The following is a 20256-nucleotide window of genomic DNA, read 5'->3' as shown; positions in this document are numbered from 1 at the left end:
TGCTGAAATGGTTTTTTCAGGATTCTCCTGGAATTGCAACATAGAACTTGTGTATTTCACGTCTGAAAGTTGTGTGACTGTGTCCCCTCAGTTTTCTTGTAGCATGCTGAAACATTTGCAGGAGTTGGCGCCTCAAACACCAGGAAATTCAATTTCACACGGTTTTCATTCTCATCTGCCTTTTAATTTCCACTTAACAGCCTCAGTCCTCACAGCACAGAACCTCCAGGGAGCAGCACTATTCGGCACAACCCATGGCATGGGTACGCACTGCCACACAGCTCGGAAGTGACCGTGTGTGGTACGAGGGCTGGCAACACAAGCAACACCCTTTCTCGATATCCAACAGTTCTGGGGGGTTAGTACAACTTCTGCTACTATCTACAGTATACGGATATAAGGAAAAACAGTGTTTTCATACATTAGGGCTGCTGTGGGCTGGTAAGAGCTCATCATCGCCCTGCTCAGGGTCACAGCGTAGGCACGGCCACTGCGGGTGTGCCAGCACTGGGGCCGCTCCAGGCCGCCAGCACGGGTTCGTGCAGCTGCTGTGGGGCTGGAAGCAACCAAGGGCGTTGCTCATCCTTCAGCACCGCTTCCCTTTCCCTCCCCTCCCGGCCCTTCCCGTCCCTGGTGCGTTTCCAGTCAGCGCAGCGCGGCCCGGCCCCCGCTCCCCAGTGCGCACGCTCGCGCTGCCCGGCCGCCCGGGCGGGTTGCCGTGGCTACCGCGCCGCCGCCGGGGCGAGCAGTGCCCGCCCGGAGCGCCGCCGGGCCGCGAGGTGCCGCGGGGCCGGGGCCGGGAGGGTGCGCGGGTCCCAGCCGTGCGCCGAGCCCGTGCGCACCGGGCCAGGGGCCGCCCCTGCGGTTTGGCACCACCGGCAGCCGGGCTCCCGCCGGCAGCTGCGTCCCGGGTCGTGCGGGTTTGGTTGTGGTTTTTTATGTTCAGGAGCGTGGGCTTAGGACTCTTCCAGCCTGCGTCATTTCGGTGCCAGCTCGGAAAACCGTAAAGGTGTGCTGTGTCTGGGTAATGACCCCTTGGACCATCCTGCTCTATAGGCAGAGAACGAGAGGTAAAAAGAACTGTGCTGGCTACTTGCCTTGGAGTACTGCGTTTGGTAAACACCAGCCAGAAGTGCTTTCTGTTTGGTGCAAGCAAAGGTCTCATGCTGTTCTCAATAGGCCTTTCGGGAATAGATACAGGAAAAGCTTTTCAGGACAGTAAGTTGCCCACAATTCTAGTAGTAGAAATGTATCAGTATGCAATTTTTAATAGATCCTGTGATTATTCTTGCAGAAAGGTTAAAAGCGTGCAACTGATGCTTTAGGAAATGGAAGATGCATCAGATAGTGGCTTTGAAGTTGCTACATCAGAAGGGTCAGGTGCAGACCAATCACCTGCATTCTCACAAGAAAAAGCTCCAGTTAGCACATCACCTGAGATCACATCTCCTGTTACCAATGAGAATTACTGTACTTTATCTGATACAAGAAATTCAGAAAGGGAAGAACAAACTTCTCAAAATTCAGTACTAACAGAGAATACAGCAAATGGGACAGAGACAGGTAAAGAAGTTGTTAAAATGTTGGGCAGTAGTGTTTTAAAGAGGTATTTTTTTCAATTTGGTTATAGCTTCTTGCAACCCTAGACACCCTCATTCTGTTTATGCTTACTGGGATTTGGTCCTGAAGTAACTTTTTAAATTCTCATATAAAACATACTCTAAAGGTAAGAAATGTATTCTTTATCTCAGGCTGTACTAGTAATTTATAGATTGTATTTTAAAGAATGATTCTTATTTCCAGAAATGTGTATGAGTAGGTATACATATTTTGCATGTGCATTTAAATTAACAGTTCAGACTACATCACAGAAATCACCTTACTATTTTACCTTTCTTAGATTCCCCTGTAGCTTACCTGCCACCCTTCTTTATCCATGTCTTTCTCCTGCAGTTCCCCAAAAGCTCCATGATTTCCTGCACCTGTTCCTGAGTGTTTTGAGTGTCTTCGGTCACTTCCTCTTCCCAGTACAGGACCCCGTTTCCTTAGTTCTTCAGAGCAGAGGCAGCATATCCTGTTCAGCACATGAGCACAGTGAATGACAGTTCCTAGTGGGGACCTGCTGACTACCTTCCTCTTGGCTGGGTTGCACTTGGATGCTCTCATTCTGAGTGGCTGGCTAGGAATGTCTTTAGTGACATTACATTAGATATCTCCTTTAAAATTGTATGAAAACACTATTTCAGCTTTCAAATAGACTGTCTTTCCAGCTGAAAAAACTATGATTATGCTGTGTTGCAGTGCTATAATAAAATCATCCTGGGGTAAACTTGAATGAGTTACTTATTTGTTTTGAGAAGCTTCTCAGGAATGAATTTTGGTTTTATTTTTAGCAAGCATGATTGAGGATAATGAAACACTTAGGAAGACTGATGAAACTGTCCAGTCTGAAAATCTGGAACGTTTTCCTGGAGAAGTCATTCAACAGGATTACCACATGCCTGATGTCATAACTGTCAGAGTACAAACAGGTAAATGCTGGTTTTGCACATGTATCGATACATATATGATTATGGTCTAGTCTAGGTGTGTTACTGAAAGAAACAGTATTTCTGTTTTGGAACTTCCATTTTAACAGATTCGGATTCATTTCAAGAAGTAGTTGTAAAAATTGAAAGACGTACCTATAATAAACCTTTTCTGGGTGGATTTAGGAACATGTCAACAGGAGTGGAATTTCATAATGCAGGATCACAAACAAAACCCAAAAGACGACCTGACAAAGGAATTCAGTTATTTTGTAAGGAAACACAGGTAAAGGCTTTGTAGTGTCTTTTTAGGATGTTGTTTTTGCCAAATGGATTAGACTGCTTACACTATTTCTGATAGGAAAGAGGAAGTAAATCTGAAATTAACGTGCAAATGAAAGTATTTAGTGGACAAATATCATTAGTCTTGTGATTTTTATTACAATTAGCTAATTTTGCCACTTACTGTAATGAGGAAAAAATCTCTGTGTATTTTGTTCTAATCTAACATGCATTTTTTTCCCCAGACAGTTGTGGAAAAAAATAAGCAACAACAAACAAGAAATACAACATCGACACAGATGACTAAAATTGGCCTTTATGTATCAAACATGACTGACAAACTAATAACTCCTGGAAAGTATTTTACAGCAGAGGAATACCATAAACGTAGACTTGAAGCAGTAAGTCCTTATCTGTTTGAAACTCTCTGTAAAGCAATGTATTGTGAAGGTTATCTGAATATTTAATGCGTGTTCAGAGTGTTCAAAGATTGAATTTAAAAGGGAACTGTAAAATGTCTTCTTATGCTCATCTTTTGTAATCTTTCAGATAAAGGGGAAGTGTGTGTTTGCTCTGTGGTTCTAGTGACATTTGATACCTTGCAATCTCTTAAATATTAAGAATTCTGAATTTATTGTTTTCTGTCTTACAGTGACAGTTAAGTTTCCATGTAGAGCATTAAGGATTGAAACAGGCTTGTTCCTACAACAAAGATCCTCGTGATCTTTGTGGAAGAACCTAAGCTACACGCTTAATGTATGACCTGAAATAGAGAGAGTATTGGGTTAGGATTTGGGAGATCTGCATTCAGCTTTTGAGTTTTGTGTTCTTTGTCTGTTTGGTTGGGTTTTTTTATCAGATTTGGCAGGTTACCTTGGGCAAACTGATCCATTTTGGATTCTGTTCAAGCTCCCTGCTTTGACACTAAGGTAGAAATGGGCTGTTCAAACACAGGCAGTGGGTCTGTGGGGTTTTCTGGTGCACTGAGTTGCCTCATGAATTCAGATTATAGATTCTGCATATTCATTGTGCAGAGGATGCCATTGAGGCATTTCACATTGCTTTTTTGGAAACCATGTATTCCATGGCTGCACAACTAACTCAAGTATGCCCTAAATGGTGTTAGGTGAGGCACTGCTTTGTAAATGCTCTAGTTATTAATTTGATTGCTGGAAATAGTCTGAATCCAACTGGATGGAGTAACAGTTGATTACCCAAGTGTCTAAGTAGAATAATTGTATTAGTAATTGTATTGGCATGGTTGGCAAGATCTTCGAAATTTTCTGGGTAGACATTTCCTGTAAGAACTTCTTAAATCAGTCATCTTTAGCTGACGGCAATGAGCATCTTGTAGAAATGGAACCCAAGTAGGGAATCATTTCCTCAGGACTACTGTCTTTAGTGACACTTACTGAAATCTGTAGTGTATCTATTGGTAATTTATTATGCACAGTAGAGAGATGTCAGCTTGGTGTTGGTTCATGTTGATGGATTTGCACAGTGCAGTATAGGTCCATATTGAAATACTATTTGAAGGCATATTCAAGAGAAGTTTTAGATTAAGATATTACCAGAGACAGTGTAACTGTATTAGTATGATTTTCTCCTTGATAGCTTTCAATGCTGGACAATGCTTAGTCTCTCATGGTATTGATCTGACTAAACTGCTTGTAGTTCAAGTGCTAACTCAGCCAGCAGAAGGTGAGGCTTGGGAAGGTAGCTGATTTAATTTTCTTTTTTCATGTCTGTCGTAACAGCATTAGTAATTTCACTTTCATTATTTGTTCATAAATAAAATGCAGTTGATTTTGTGTTGATTTTTGTATCTAGAAATTTAAAAGAAATTTTGCAAATGTGTCTACATTCCCACTATGTAAATTGGTAGTAAGATAAGGAAAAGAATAAAAGCAGTACATGGCAAAAGACATTTTTAAGAGGAGATTTGAAAAAGAAAAATGGGTATTTAAATATAGTTTATATTTTGATTTGATTATTTGAACCTAGTTTATTCACTGTACTCACTGGTTAAACTCCTGCAGTTACATAACTGAGTAATCATACTAGTGCTTAAACTACTAGTACATGACTGATTTTGTAACACCTAAATTAGTTTCACTACAAGACAAATCTTAGAAAATGTAGTTAGGGAGCTGGAGAACAGAACAGTTAAGAATAAGATACTATGCTACAAAATACTATGCTGTTTTGTTTTAAATTCATGATTCTTCGGTATTGTATCACATATAGGTAATAGTATTACAGAAATATTTCCGTCGTTGGCATGCTATAAATTTAGCACAAAATCTGATGGAACAAAAGAGGTTAAGGCTGGCACGGGAGGCACAACAAGAATTACAGAAAAAAAGGGAGAAAGAAGAAAAATTGAGAAGGGAATATGAGAAAAAACTGAACCCTAAAACAAAAGAAGACTTTGAGCTACTGTACCATGACTTGGAATGTAAGTTTTCTTAAAGGGAAATCCTTAAAGCAACAAAATAGTACCGTTTATTTAAAACAAACTTACATTTTTAATAGATATTTCCATGATTTTTTTTTTCACTTAAGAGTGGAATTTGTTTCATTTTAAAATAATTATTTTACTTCCATGTGTTACTAGAAACAGAAAAAAGGCTTTGATGCTCTGTAAGCACTGTTCAGCAATAACTAAACATCCCTGTGTCATCTACATCCAGCACCTTACAAGCTACTATGAGGAGAAATTAACTCTAGCCCAGCGAAAACAGTACACCTTTTTTGGAAAAAGCTGGCTTGTGGAATAGTGCTATTTGGCAGTTTTATTAACATTTTTTATTTATGTCTAAAGTTAAGGTCAGCTAGAAGAACAAAAAGGGTGTTTTTTAGATCAGAGTTACTTTGATTTTTTACTCTACATTTAGGACGCTGAAAACAATTCTGTGAAGAAATTAGTATTAAGATCCATAATTCATAATTTGCTATCAACTTTTTTATAATGGATTAAATTTTTGCACAGAATTTTACAACATATGACAGAAGTTACTCCTTTTGTCTTAGTTGTCTTCTACTGATGCTTTTTCTCTTTTCTAGTTCATTCCATGTTTCCCAAAACTGTGTTGTCAAAATTTTAAAAATCTCTTAGGAGTTCTGCAGGACATTCAGAAAGTCATACATTTCCTATTCTTGGAGTAGATGATGTCTAATACAGGCAAGCACCTCTAAACTTTTCCAGAAAAATAATGTGAATACTGCAGATAATTGGCATAAAACCTTACAGGAAACTAATGGTGCAAATTAACAAAAAAACTTAAGAGTTTGGAAAAATAAAAACAGTCAAAAGCTATGGACTCATACGAGCATATAAAGAAACAGCAAGACAAATTTTGGTTTTTCACAATATCTCTTTTAAAGCCAGAGGTTTGTACTGCGACTTGTAACAACTCCTTTGTTGTCTAGACTACAGTGCTGTATGGTCTAGCTCTTTTGCAGTTTGGCTGTTTTTGTCCCTGTAGCAGAACTGACCTGATGGATTACCTACTTCATTGCAAAGCCACCTGCCCCAACTTAAACCATCTCAGCTCTTTCTTCAGTGGTAAACTGAGCATAAATTTGGTGGCATGTGTTATTCATAGAGCTTAGGATCACGATTCAAGAATTCCCAAGTTATACACTAATCTTTTAATGCTGTCATACTTTGTGTGGCATTGAAAAAATTGCTTTGTCTGAATTAACAAATGATTTATAAATATCACTGCTCGTGACAAATGTAAAAATTATTGCTTGTCTTGAACTTTGCAGTTGTTGGAATGGTATCTTCATGAGATTTGTGGTTTGTTTAGGGTTGTTTAACCCCCTCTTTTTCTTTGTAGATAGTTTGCTTTTCACTTCTCAAGAATCAAGCCCTTTTAAAGGTGTATCTAAATAATCAAAAGCCAAGCTACTCAGATAGTATTTTTTTCCTTGCCACTTATGAGAAGTCTTACTATTTGGCATCTGATTTCCTGCAATATTTTCTTCAAGAAGGTGTTTCCAGACTAATGTGCTATTGGATGTATGATCCACTTCTTTTTTTTTTTCTTTTTAAGTATGAGGAGTCTTACTTGGCAATAAAAACAACCAAGTACATATAAGCTATGGAAGAGTGCTGATCTCCATGATACTTTTAGAGTTGAAACTTATGGTTATGCAAGTGTCTCTTACTTAATTTAATGACTTTGGATTCACAAATAATAAAACTTTCAGCTAAGCATGTTCAGGAATTTCATATCTAGGCAACCTGAAAAAAACATGCGCCACTTCAAAACAGAACGAATTCCAGTATTTGAGGGTTTTTTAATATTTTGTTAAATATAATGGTCTGGTATCAATCTCACTATTTAGTTTTTGTTAACTGGTGTTGAGTAGTTGCTGCTCTACGTGGAGATTTGCAGTCATGCTCTTTTTTTTTAATAAAGCTTAATGATTCTAGGAAGTTGAGGATTTTTTTCCTACCTGCATCTGAAACAACTTTACATTCTTATAGTGCCAACAGTTTACACAAGCTAAATCATTGTGACAGTAATAAAATTGAGCGTATTGTCCTCCAGGGATCTGTGAAGGTTATTGCTGCAATCACAACAGGGTTACTATTACAGGGTCAGCCAGTACAAGCAATTCCTGGTGGTACCAAAGCTTGTCTGTGCCTATATAGTGCAAATGAGATCTATCTATATATTCAGCATGTTTGCATAGGTATTTATTATTTATTTGGAAAGGATGAACTATTTTATTCTTTAAAAACTAGAATAAAAATTGTCATGAGTAATAAGTAAAATCCCTGCCTATAGAACAGATAATCTAAGAGGAGTGTTTTAACTTGGTTGCATGTATAAGGGGAATCAAGAGGTGAGTATCTGTGTGAGTGACAGCTTCTTCATTTCTGAAAGTATAAAAGTGCTTACTATATTTATTGGCTCCACCGTAGAAGTTGCTGCCCCCTTCAGGCATAATAAAGCTTCATGGAAATTAATTCTACATAATTATGTTGTTTGCTGAATTGACTTTATTTAAAAAATATATTTTGGGGTTCTCAGAACTTGTCAGACAAATGTCATATTGCAGCTTGGAGAGCCTTAAGGAAATGAATTGAAATATTTTAAAATGGAAAACGTAAGTTATTGTAGATAAGAAGCCACAGGCAGAAAATAAGCCTTCCTCCTTTCCCTCCTCCTGCTTCTAATCTTACCAGATCCAGGATTTTACAGGCTTTTTCAGTGCATCACATATTGGATTGTTTTCTTTTATGCTGGGTTTTGCTTTTGCCTAACTGTTCTGCAATGATAACAACACTTCGAGGTATTATTCAGGAACGTTGAAGTTTTGGATCTTACAAAATTTCCTACAAAACTCCAGAGGTATTTGAACTGAATCAGACTCTTCAGAGAAGCCAAGAATTGTTACAGGATATGCAAAGGCAGTAAACACAGTTTGATTTTACAAACAGACTTCTCTAAAGCCATGTAGTCTGTGTACGGGCAGCGTAAGTGTCAGGGGGTCAGATTCTTACACAGCATGTACTGATCCATGTGCTGCCCTCATGACCATCCTGTGGCTTCTTCTGTGGCCACTTTCTCCCACTTGGAGGGTTATGTTGTAGAAGAGTAAAAAGAGCGTAAGGCAATGACTGTCTAGTTATTAATGTATATTCATCTGCCTTGGATGGCAAAAGGTGATACCACTGCAATATCCAGTGTAAGACCTGGAGTGCTAAATGTGACTGTCAGTCAAGTTTTATCTCGGTTTTGGAGGACTTCAAGCTTCTTTAGATTCTACTAATTTATGCAGGGAGAAGCAGTAATATTCTCAGCACGGAGTACTAGTGGTACCACAGTTAAGAAGCAGCCATTTCATCACACATTTCCACAGGAGCTAAATTCTTTTTCTCACATAGAGCTCCTTTTTCTCCTACTCATCCTTAATTTTGGAGTACAAATTGGCAGTCTGGAATTGATGTACACACACATACTCTCACAGAACATCTGTATAATTTACATTCCTTTCTAGGCCATCTCGCATGTATTGAAAATAACCTTAACAATCAGTGGCCTAAAATGGAAACTGGCTTTTAGTGAATTTTGAAGGAAAAGTCAATTATGTTGTTTCTTAAATATGAAAGCAGAAGTTTTGCTGGAAATCGTCTTGTAAAAATTACCCCAAATATTTGTATCTGCAGTGTGGATGCAGGAGGAGACTGCGCGAATTAACAGAACTCTCAGTGGAGCTGAAAGGAAGGCAGCACTTTGTGCGCTTCTGGAAGAAGAGACAGAGCTCATTGCCTGCATTGGGATGCACAAACTAAATGCCAATGTGGAGAATCAACAAAAAGCAATACTGCAACTTCTGGGTAAGGTCAGTAATTAGGCTGATCATAAAGAATACCAAAGTACAGGAACACAAAATACACTTGCAAAGTACAAAAAGTAACTTTCATGGTTTTTAACAGTTAATCATGTGAATGCTAGTTTTATAAATATCCAAATTATGTTGTTGTTCATGTCAATACAATTCAGTAGATTTCTTTTTCCAAGCTGAGAATTTCATAGCTCTCAGAGTGACTGAAGGTTGAACAGTGCATCATTAAGACTGTTAACTATAAAAATATAAACAATAAATATAATAAATTATAATAGTATAAATATGTTATCCTTCAGGCAGTAAATCTGTCATTAATTTCCCACCTGAGCATAGGCTTCTGGTCATTGTGTGTCTGTCTTTAAAGAAAGCATTTATTCTGTTTTCATTTATAAAGAAGAATTTGAATCTGATGTTGAACTCAGTTATTGAATCACTAACTTTAGTTCCCTTAGAACTTCACCTTGAGATTTCATTCTTTTATAATCTTGAGGATGATATCTAAGGTAAGTGTTGTTCAGTCGTTACTAAAAAAATAAGCATTTCTTCATTCACAAAGATGATTTTAAATGACATTAAATTCAATGGTATCTTAATGTAAAATACAAAAAACCTTGTCCTTTTAGGTAGACATCCACTAATTGGAAAAAAGTAATAGATTATTTTCTGTTTTCAAAGTATGTGACATGATTGTGAAAAGAAATACTGCAACAGAAGTGATCTTTAGCTAATTTTTTTATTATTATTTTAAAATTTTGACTATTAAGTGCTCAAAAGTAAAAATGGCAGTTTTGTCCAAAAGAGGCTTTTTTCATTATTTTTATTACTGGTGCAGGGGAACCATACTGTAAGTGTGAATTGATAAAATCTATTACATTTCTAATTATGAACAAATTGCTTATCTGAAATGTTGGTGGAACTATTACCACATTTATTGCTGTGGTGTGATTGTTTTCTGTTTTACTGCTTTCATGAATGAAAATCCCCAGAAAACTAAATAATTAGGAATATTTTCAGAGCCTTGAATCATTCCTATGTTTAATGTTTGCTTCTATTACTTACAATCTATTCTGTTATCTTGTAAGAAAAAGAAGCTTAGAACAGTCAAAGCAAATATATTTCTCTCTTAACTGACTGTCATTACTTCTCCCATGAGGATGATTTCCAATGTCCTACCCTGAACAGATTACTTCCAGCACATATTCTGACAAACTGTACAATTCTCTTACATCTAAAATCAGAAGCAAAGTACGAGAATTCTCAGTGACAGTTGATGTTTGGAGATTCAGGAGATGCATCAGAGACAACAGATATTCTGTCTTTCCAAACAGTGGACATTTTTCTGAAGCAGTTAATACTAATTTATTTATTCCTATTTTAAATGTATACATTATGTTTTTCATGAAAGAGGCTGTATTCTTTTAACATTTAAAATCTAATAAGCTTCTGAACTAGTGTAACTTTTCATGTTTTTTTATCATGTCGGCTGTAGGATTTTGAGTGTTATTCTAAACTGTTGACATAGACAGCAGCCTAACTCAGAGGTAGAAAAAGCAACAATTTCTGATTTTTTTTAAAAAGATAAAATAATTTTGTAAATCTCAAAATTAGATGGATGGTTTGCTATGACTGTAACAGTGCAATTTAAGCACTTTAAATGACAGTATGAAATTTATTGTTGAGTGCTTGATTAGGGATTATTTAGTTTTTTCTGCAATTTAAGCACTTTAAATGACAGTATGAAATTTATTGTTGAGTGTTTGATTAGGGATTATTTAGTTTTTTTCTTGAACTTTGAGCTGGTAATGTTGATCTGGATACTTGCCAGTTAAAGCTGGAATAACATCTTTCACATCTGAAGACTGCAAGCTGCAATGGCCAGTGTGGTATGAAACTTGCTTCTCCATGGAAACCTTTGTTCCCTTCTTTGATACTTTAAGCATGTACCTCCACAGGCATGTGTGCTCTTACAACGGTTGCTACTGGTTGTTTGTGCACTGTGTTCTAGGGGGTTCTTCTTTATGCTGAGCTCGTTCTTCTTCTGCATTTGTACTTTGGAGATGAAGTATTTGATTAAGCTTTTATGCATCAATCGTATTTTCTTAAAGAAATTTGTGTAATTATTACCTGTCGCTCAGTTCATACCCTTCATGGTTTGTACTATTTCTGCACACATCCTATGGATTTTTCTTTATTTTACTTACCTTTTTCTCTCTGTCTGTGGCAGTGTGTTTCTCTCCTCAGGCACTCAGTTTAGTAGCCTTGCTTTCTGAAGTAATACAGATAACAGGGTTATTGTAAATTCCACAGCACTGCCAGCAGACTGAAAGACAAGAAAAAGCTGGCAGAAGATCTCAAAGTTTTAGTTTTTCACATGTCAGTATGGAGAACAGAAAAACAGTCCTGAATCACAGAGGACTTGTGATTCCTTCTTTTTTCCATAAAAAGCTGCATTTTTTTTTTTACATTTGGAAATGTTTTAATGTAACACCCAGCTATGATAAGGTAGTAAGAAAAAATACAGAAGTTACGGCTATATCTTCGAAGAATTAATTATAACACAATTGGTCTGTGTTAAGGGTCATTTGCAGAACAGGATATCAAGACTGCTTGCACATACTCGGTTTGCAAAGTTATCAGAAGAATCTAATTTTACTATTTCCTAGGCTATACTCTGGCCATTGATTCTTCCTAGCATAAGCAAACGACCTTTCTGTGTTATTGTAAGTGATTTCATTGAAGAGGATCAAGTGTGGGTACTGAATTAACTACTACATGGAAAACAGCAGTTTGTCCCAGTCTAACATACAAAGGATCGACAGCATGATAGACAGCTTCTAAGTCAGTCTGAATTTTATTATTTGCAGAATGGGGGGGGGGGGGGGGGGGGGGGGGGGAAGGGGGGGGGTGTTTTGGGGGTTTTTTAAGAATTTTTAGTCTTGTACAAAGATAGTAAAAAAAAAAGAAGATACAGTAGAATGCTCCCTATTTATGACAGAGAGAAAATTGCCTCACTCTAGTTTTACAGAAATTCCAAGATTTCACTAAGGAATTAAGTTTGCTGTTTTGGGTTTTTTAGCTAATGTCTGGTTTTGCTATTCCATTTCTTAATTTTGGCTCTGAAATGTGACCTCTGGTTAACAGTATCTCTTTTAATTAGAGTTCTACCCCCCCAATAATGTAATTAAACATCAGTAATTTGGTGTTAAATCCTTTTAAAAATTATTTTGTCTTTATTTTCCCTACCTAACTTTATTTAAAAGTGAGGAAAAGTCTGTTTTCATTGTGGTGGTAACTAATCATTTCTCTTCTAGTTATTTAAAATTCTTGGTATTTTTATTACCTATCACCATAGCAAGCCTCTTTTGTCAAAATAATGATTGTCAATGCTGGGGTCATGTCCAGAAAACTACTAGGCATGTGAATGCTGCATGAAGGGTTGCTGTTGTTAGCACACACTGAGACTGCAAGGTGAAGTCTGTGAGTGTTAGTGAACACTTAAGTTCCAAATATAGTGAAAGAGAATAATTAATACACAAAAAGAGGTTTCAAATACCTCTTCCCATTAAGAAAAGGAAATGGAATTAAGTAACGATGGGGAGAAGCTTTTGAAAACTCTTTTTCTATTGGAATTGGATACCTATCTCCTTATGTAACAGTGTGATTTGCAACCAGAACCAGTCTTCTGGAAAGAAGAGAATGGTTGGACTTTTCAGGCCCAGTGGCGCAGGTGACATTGTGTAACCTCCTACTCTCTAGAAAAGTTAAAGATGTGCAAAGAGATAATTGAAGCATAAAGCATATGGCATGTGGTTAAGTTAGCAGACAAGAACCTAGGTGAAGTTTCTGATAAACTGTAAACACTTACCTTGCCCTAGCTCTAACAAAGTGTATTCCTTCTATCTGTCTCTGCAACTAGCATAAATAGAACAGTTCCCTGGAGACATTTTTTACTGCAGTAGACTTTAAGGTCTTAAATTTGCAATCTTTACACAGTCAACAGACCTATTGATTTTTACTGATATTTTGAAGGGATTTATTTCTGCAAAGCGAAATACAGAGCAAATGTATTCTAACACTACTGTCAGTAAATTCACTTTAAAGAAGTAGAGCATTTCCCTGTAGGAGAATATTATTTGCTTTTAATATCCTGTAAGTCGAAATGTTCATGACCCGTGGCTTTAAATAAAGTGAAAACCATTCATTACAATTGAATGCTTGCTTTGGTGGAAGAGGTGCAGTATCAATATTGACAATAGAATTAGCCTTTTGCATTCACATTAAGTCCCTATTTGCTCTGATGAAACTTGATGTAACATAATGCAATTGTTCAGCTGGTGGTCAGATTTTAATAGCTCAGAGTTCTACAAATTGTTTCTGAAGTGTGCACAGCCTAGGAGGTGGAAAGCATTTGATGGAAAAATCACTGAAATGGATACACAGAACACGCTCCGTGGCAAAGAACTACTTGAAATCTACCGTAGCATTAGCACAAAGGACATCCCAAAAGATGAGAGAACATCTGTGCTGTTAACACTCAAATGTACAGTGAAGGTAAGTTTTAGTTTTCTGTTTATTTTTAGCTTGAAGCTGTACTTTCCAAAGATGCTGTCACTTAATTATGTTGACACACAAGCAATGCTCTTGCTGGCAGACAAGTGCCACGATGACGGGCTGGCAGCAAGACAGCGCCGTGTACTACCTGGTGTGAGAGTGTACTTTACATTCCAGACACACTCTAAATTCACGTTTCACTTTGTCATGTGCATATTTGTCTTCAAGTCATGTTAGAATTTTAACCCCATGATTTTAGACTTCTTTGTATATTAATACATAATACAATTTTAGTATTATTTATTTAATTTTAGTATTATTTATTTAATATTATTTTAGTATTATTAAGTTTACTACTTAATAGCAACCTTATGAGAACCATGGCAGAGATGTATGTGGAGATTACCATTTATTTTTTCTCAGTTCCTTGAAATACCTGTTTAGAACCTTATCTATCTGTTGGTTTGGATTACCAGTTTTATGGGTTGCAAATACTGATTTTTTTCTGCTTCTCTTTGCCCCTCACTCCCTACCCCCACTCTTGCTGCCAGTGTTCCCAATGAATTAGAAGCTGGTTGCATTTTTTTTAAGTCTTTTATATTGGTTTTATTTATTTATTCATGTACAAAAAGAATGAGTTTCAAGGTCCTTTCAGGATGATACTGTTGACATCAGCCTAGAATAGAATACTGCTTCCTGGTCTTATTTAAACAAACAAACATCTTGCTGTTTGTTTTAGTAGTGCCAGTATTTGATTTAAAGTCACTGTGGCATTGAGAGGACTTCTGGTTTATGATCTCTTGCCAATCTTAATACAAGTCAGTATTGCTGTAGTGAACAAGCAAATTTCTGTTATTAGCACTGTCTTTTACCTGAGAAATCACTGAACTCTTTCACCTCTTACGTCTCTCTCTCTGGCAAATCTCCTGCCAAGCATTTGAAATACTGAAGTGACTAACTTCCAGGCCTACTGTCAGAGTCCCCCATGCCTTTTTTGTGGTGGATGTTTTGTGTTTACTTGTGGTATTTTTTTTAAACCCATCCACATTACACCTTCAATCTCACAGCCAAAGGAAGCTTCTTAGGGAAGTAATTCCTTGGGTTTTTGAAGACTTAAAATTTTGCACTTGTTGTGTACCTCTGCTAAGCATCTTTTAGTGCTTCCAGGCTTCCAGTTCCTCACAGCTTTGGTATACATATACAGGCCCCTTAAAACAGAATCTGTAAGCATTCTCACTTTTGGAGTTCTTTACAGTTGTTTCATTGGAGATTGTTTCCCTGAGACACTAACGGGTTCTGTGAACACGTTCTTACATTAACTTACAGAGGTAGCAATGGTAACAGGCATAGAATCCATAGTTTGCTTTCATATCTGCATTGAATGATTTTGTTTCTTTGCTTCTTTATTGTTGTGGAGTTAATTTTCCTTTTTTTTTTCAGGAACATGAATGTAAATTAACACAGGAAATAGTTTCATTAATTGACAGGGAAATTGATCTTATGTCAAGAGAGGTGAAAGAATGCAACTTGGAAGGACTGAGGAAAAGAATTTGTACATTATTTCTTCAGTATATTAAAATTCCAGAGTTTAACCCTGAAGTTGCTGGGTTCCTTAAGGTATTACTCTTATTTTGCAGCCTTACATTGTGGCCATTGAATTAAGGAGAAGGGGAATGGAAAACATTGAAAGCTTTTTTATTTTACATTTTGCTGTAGAATTGGTGGAGGAGTTCCTCAAGAAGTAAAATGTAGCAAGTATATAGGCTTCACAGAAATAAATAAATTTATTTAGTTATATTAGGAAGCATGGGGAATAGACATGGTTATAAGCACCTGACAAAGTGGCTGGTAGCACTAAAAGAGCCCAGGAGCTCTTGTGTCTGAAGTAACAACTCTGAAAGTTATAAATGGTAGATCTTATAGGATGGTATCAGCAAAGCAGTACCAATATACTGAGAGAGCAATTCATGTTTTTTCTACTGGTCAAGAGGCAGCATGCCATGCATCCAGAAAGGAAGAACATTGCCCATGACAGTGTCTAGTGAGCTTGCACCTAAGCCTTCTGTTGTAGAATCAGTTGCTATTGTGTGCAAAGAAGATGTAGTTAGTTTTGTGTGATTGTTTTTCTTTTCTGACCACACATTACAAATAAAAATATGATTCAGTATCACATGTTGCTGCTTTAAGTAGCAATGTCTATTTTTCATCTATCAGAAGAGCATTCCTCATACAGTGGTCAGTGTTACCTCAGGAGCAGAGAACCTGTCAGATTTAGATGCAGATGTTAGATTTAGAACCAACTAACTATTAATTTTACACTAGGTTTATTAGCAGATGTATCATAGCAGAGACTAAAGATTATCAGACTGCTCAAACTGGTCCCTCTAAATCTAAATCCCTAGATTTAGAACCAACTAACCATTAATTTTACACTAGGTTTATTAGCAGATGTATCATAGCAGAGACTAAAGATTATCAGACTGCTCAAACTGGTCCCTCTGCACACTCTTTCCAGAACCCATGAAGGAATATGGGGATGAGGAAGTCTCTGTCAAGTTCTGTTTATTTTCTTCCCGTGTTGTTTCTGGACATGTGGGTCTGATGATTTTGTATTTTTATGCCAAAATATTAATATGCCCATGATCTCAGAGTTTTATCTTTGACATAAAGGGCAGATTCTACATGAAAACTTAAATGCAAAGAATTTAGTTTCTGTTCTCTCTCTGTCGTCATCTTTCCAGAATAACTGACAATCTGCATACATAAAAGCACCAGGAAGAGCACTGGAACATAATGTTTAGGATCTTCATATAGCTTAAAAATGAATTGATTTATATAACTGATTTTAACAAATGCACTAAGAAAATACAGTGACTTTTGGTATCCTATCTAAGAAAAATCACAACACTATCGGGTATTTTAAAATAAATACTTCTAGCTTTTACATATTAAAATACTTGCATGAAGATATGGAAAATGTATCCTGACAGAGTTAGAGTGACATACAAGTAATACAAAGATACCTTGTGGTAAATTAACTCTTTTTTTTTTTTTTTTTAATTTTTAGGTTCCACAAAATCCCTTAAAGCTTTATAAAAATGTTTACTTCTGTCATAGCTGCGAAAATTACTTACCATCTACTGAGTTTCCCATTCCTGCAAATTCCCGCACCATTGGCAGATGTCGCTCATGTTACCAGCTTGATAATGAGGCTCGGAAACGAGAAGCATATTTCAAGTACAGACTTATACTAGAAAGTCTCAGAAAGTCTGAAGTTGATTATCAGGATGATACTAAAATTGTTTTCTTAGTTCAGGTACTGTTGGAAAGAGCATTGCTACTCACAGTAACCAGTGGCTTTGACTACATATCCTTTATTTTGTGTATGTTGTTGATAGGTTGAGAAAAGGGCTAAAAGCTGCAACTTCTTCTTGTGATATGTGATGTTCCACACCATAAAGCAGCAGCCTTTAAGCTCTTGAAGCATAGATGTACTTTCAGAGGTGGTTTGCAAGCTATATATCGAAAGAAATCTAGCTGACAGATCAAACAATCAGATGTTCCAACAGCTATGCTAAAAGTATATATGTATGTCAAAATGCTGTTTAGCCAAGTGATCATATGACATGTGCATAGAATTTCTTTTTTACCCAAAGCTTTATCTGGATTTTTACATGGGTGCAAGACTTGTAGAATGAAGCACGCTTCTTTCTTTTTAACCCTGTCTTTCGTTTCAGCTTCCAGATATGCAGTACCTGATTGAGAACATATGGAACTCCCAGTCAGCTCTCAGTGCCTGCAGTGACCTGTATGAGTTGGTTATGATCAGGTGGGATAAGCAGCATGAGTGGTCTCCATGGAACACTATTCTCCTCACTAAAGAAGAGGCAGATGCACATCTTAAGCTGTGTAACCTTCAGAAGGTAAAATTCAGTGGGCTTAATTTTTTACATTATTTATGTTAAGGAATCCTGTGACTAATTATGTTGGGCCAAATTTAGTCATTACACTTGTCCATGTTTAAATTGGCTCATTGTGACTATTTAAATGACACAAGGCATCTGGCATGTACAGCTCATTCTGTGTACCTGAACTCTGTCTGGCCCCAATTCTCCCTCCTGAAATGCAAGAAGCTAAGTGGCCTCATCCCTGCTGCCTGCTGAGAACAGTGCCACGCAGGCGCTCTTCCTCAGAGCAGATCGGACAAGAGCTAGCCTGGATGAAAAGCACACTAAAGACTAACCACAAATACTGTGACAACTGCGTGCCTGTGCTCTTGCACATGCTCTGGACTCATCAGTTTCTGGTCTTCTAAATTTCTCATTAAATAGAAGAATGGTTCTTTGTCTAGAACATACCCATTTGTCATCATAAAATTTGTCACTAATTTCTTACATAGATGTCAGCTAAGTATCCCTTACAATGTAACCTTAGACATTGCAATTAAGCAGTAAAAACAGAATTTCTCTTCTGAATTCAAAACACTTAGGACTAGGTTAAACTCATCATCATAACTGTATTTTTACACCAATCCCCCCAAATTCCATATTTAAACATGGTAGTCTGTGAAATATCTCTCCACTTGATCATATATCAAGAGTATTTTTGTAAGGCATGGGGGAATCCTGTGAGTTGTGTTTGTCCTGCAGTTAATAATGGGTTATTAAGCCTTTCAGCTCCAGGTTATTGATTTATGTAAGTAGTGATCTGCAGTCATTGTTGCCTAGTGTTCTTTTGTTCAGGGTGTTCTTAATTCAATTTTTAACTCTATATGTGTGCATCAGAAATGCAGCTTCAGCTGTTATGTATTGCCCTTCTTTTTGGAATTCTTAAGAGGATGTGATAACTAAACTGACAGAGCAAATTAATTGCTCTCTTTAAACATTTGCTTTATGGATGAAATACATCAGGGAATTCTGAAGGTGAAAGGAATTCTGCCATCCATTGTATTCTGTGTGTGATTTCCCAGCTTGTGTCTTCAAGCAGACATGTTTAACCGAGCTTTAGCTTTAGAAGGAAAAATCAGTTTCAAGCTGGAAATCCCTTTACTGACTTCTCTGACTCACTGTGAGTCAACAAGGCTATTCGGACCATCTGAATCTAGTGATGCTCCTCAGCATCCATAAATTTCTGTTACCAGCATTATGGCAGGCAAAGATCCTGATTAAGCACTTCTCTGGTTTGATGCCATGAGTCCAGATGTCACAGTCAAAGAAATGCCATTAACTTAATTAGGTCCAGAGCTTCAGTGGATGGGGGAGCTATGTCAAAACAGGTAAGCTACACAAGCCTACCTAAAAATCATGAGCTATTTTCTTTAGCTCTTGCAGCAAAAATAGAAGTAAACCAGCTGTAGTGAGGAGTCACCTCTCTTCACTGGTAATGACCAAAACTTTGTTTCAAAAAAAAAAAAAAAAGGAAAGAGTGTGAAATAAGGAAAATGAGGCAAAGATAGAATGTTGTAAGTTGAATCAAAGTTTCTCATTCACTGAAACAAAAAAGGCATCTCAAGACATTTATTTAATAGCAATTTTTCATAATGATGGCTACAGCAACAGCAAAGGGTTTTTTCAGCTAAATATTTTGGTTATTTATTCCATCATCCAAACTACTACTAACCACTAGGAATTTAGGAAAATGTCACCACTGCATGCAAATGCTGACTGAAATACTTGCCGCCATGATTAGTTGTAAATAATGACTCTGATTCTTATCAAGGAATGCCCCTACAGGCTTCACCTTGCAAATGTTGATATCTAAGCATTGTCTTACTTAATTTTCAAATGTAAGTACAAATGTCCTTACCTGAAAAAAAGAAATAAATAAGCCTTATCGTGAATGGATAAAAAATATTATTCTGGTTTTAAAACATGACTAATATTTCATAAGGAGTAATTTCACTACTGGGCCATAAGATAGTAGTACAGAACTACAAAATATTTCATTATGTGTATATAAATAAATAATCTGCCTTAGTTTATTAAAGGGTCATTATTTATAATGTATAAAATATGTCAAAATGTTTATAATGTCTGACATATGAAGCAAAACATAGAGTTCTAGATATTTCAATTGAATTTATGGGATTTGAATTTATTTTTCTTTTCAGGCTTATGAAGCTCCATTTATTTACAAAATAAAACAAAAGCATATCTGGGCACAAAACTACTTTGCTCAGTTTCCGGCGATGTCATCATTTTTGCATAGAAGTAACAATCAGGCTAATGCAAATTCCTGCAAAAAACATAATTCTTCGAAGTTAAAGAAGTGAACTAAATTCCAAGGTTTTAAAGAAATACACTTTTTCATCAGTACCTTAATTGTATTACAGAGATCAGAATAAACTTCTGAGGATAAAATAATTTGATCTCAATCACTTAATGTAACTGCATTTCAAGTTTTGTAACCTCATTTAAAACAAAAATAAAATGTTGTTAAAGAGCTTTGTAAATTCTCAATTTGTAGAGCAACGATTGTTTTTCTGTGTATTCCTGCATTGCTTGGAACATTCTGTCTATAGTGTAAT

At 36.7% G+C, this 20256-nt stretch overlaps 1 protein-coding gene across 1 annotated transcript; it reads left to right on the top strand.

Moving 5' to 3' along the window:
• Positions 1-1328: 1328 nt before the first annotated feature.
• IQUB (IQ motif and ubiquitin domain containing) lies at positions 1329-20001 on the top strand (the record flags this gene model as incomplete). Its single annotated transcript, XM_082280362.1, has 11 exons — positions 1329-1563; positions 2394-2531; positions 2639-2814; positions 3056-3211; positions 5058-5268; positions 8998-9173; positions 13560-13730; positions 15171-15347; positions 16798-17046; positions 17468-17653; positions 19840-20001. 11 exons carry the CDS (start codon positions 1329-1331, stop codon positions 19999-20001), a joined length of 2037 nt encoding a protein of 678 aa, XP_082136488.1.
• Positions 20002-20256: the final 255 nt, after the last annotated feature.

Source organism: Coloeus monedula (assembly GCF_965178545.1).
Source record: "Coloeus monedula genome assembly, chromosome: 4".
Classification (NCBI taxonomy): Eukaryota; Metazoa; Chordata; class Aves; order Passeriformes; family Corvidae; genus Coloeus; species Coloeus monedula.
The sequence above is the reverse complement of the archived record's forward strand: the minus strand, read 5'-3'. Positions and strand labels throughout refer to the sequence as shown.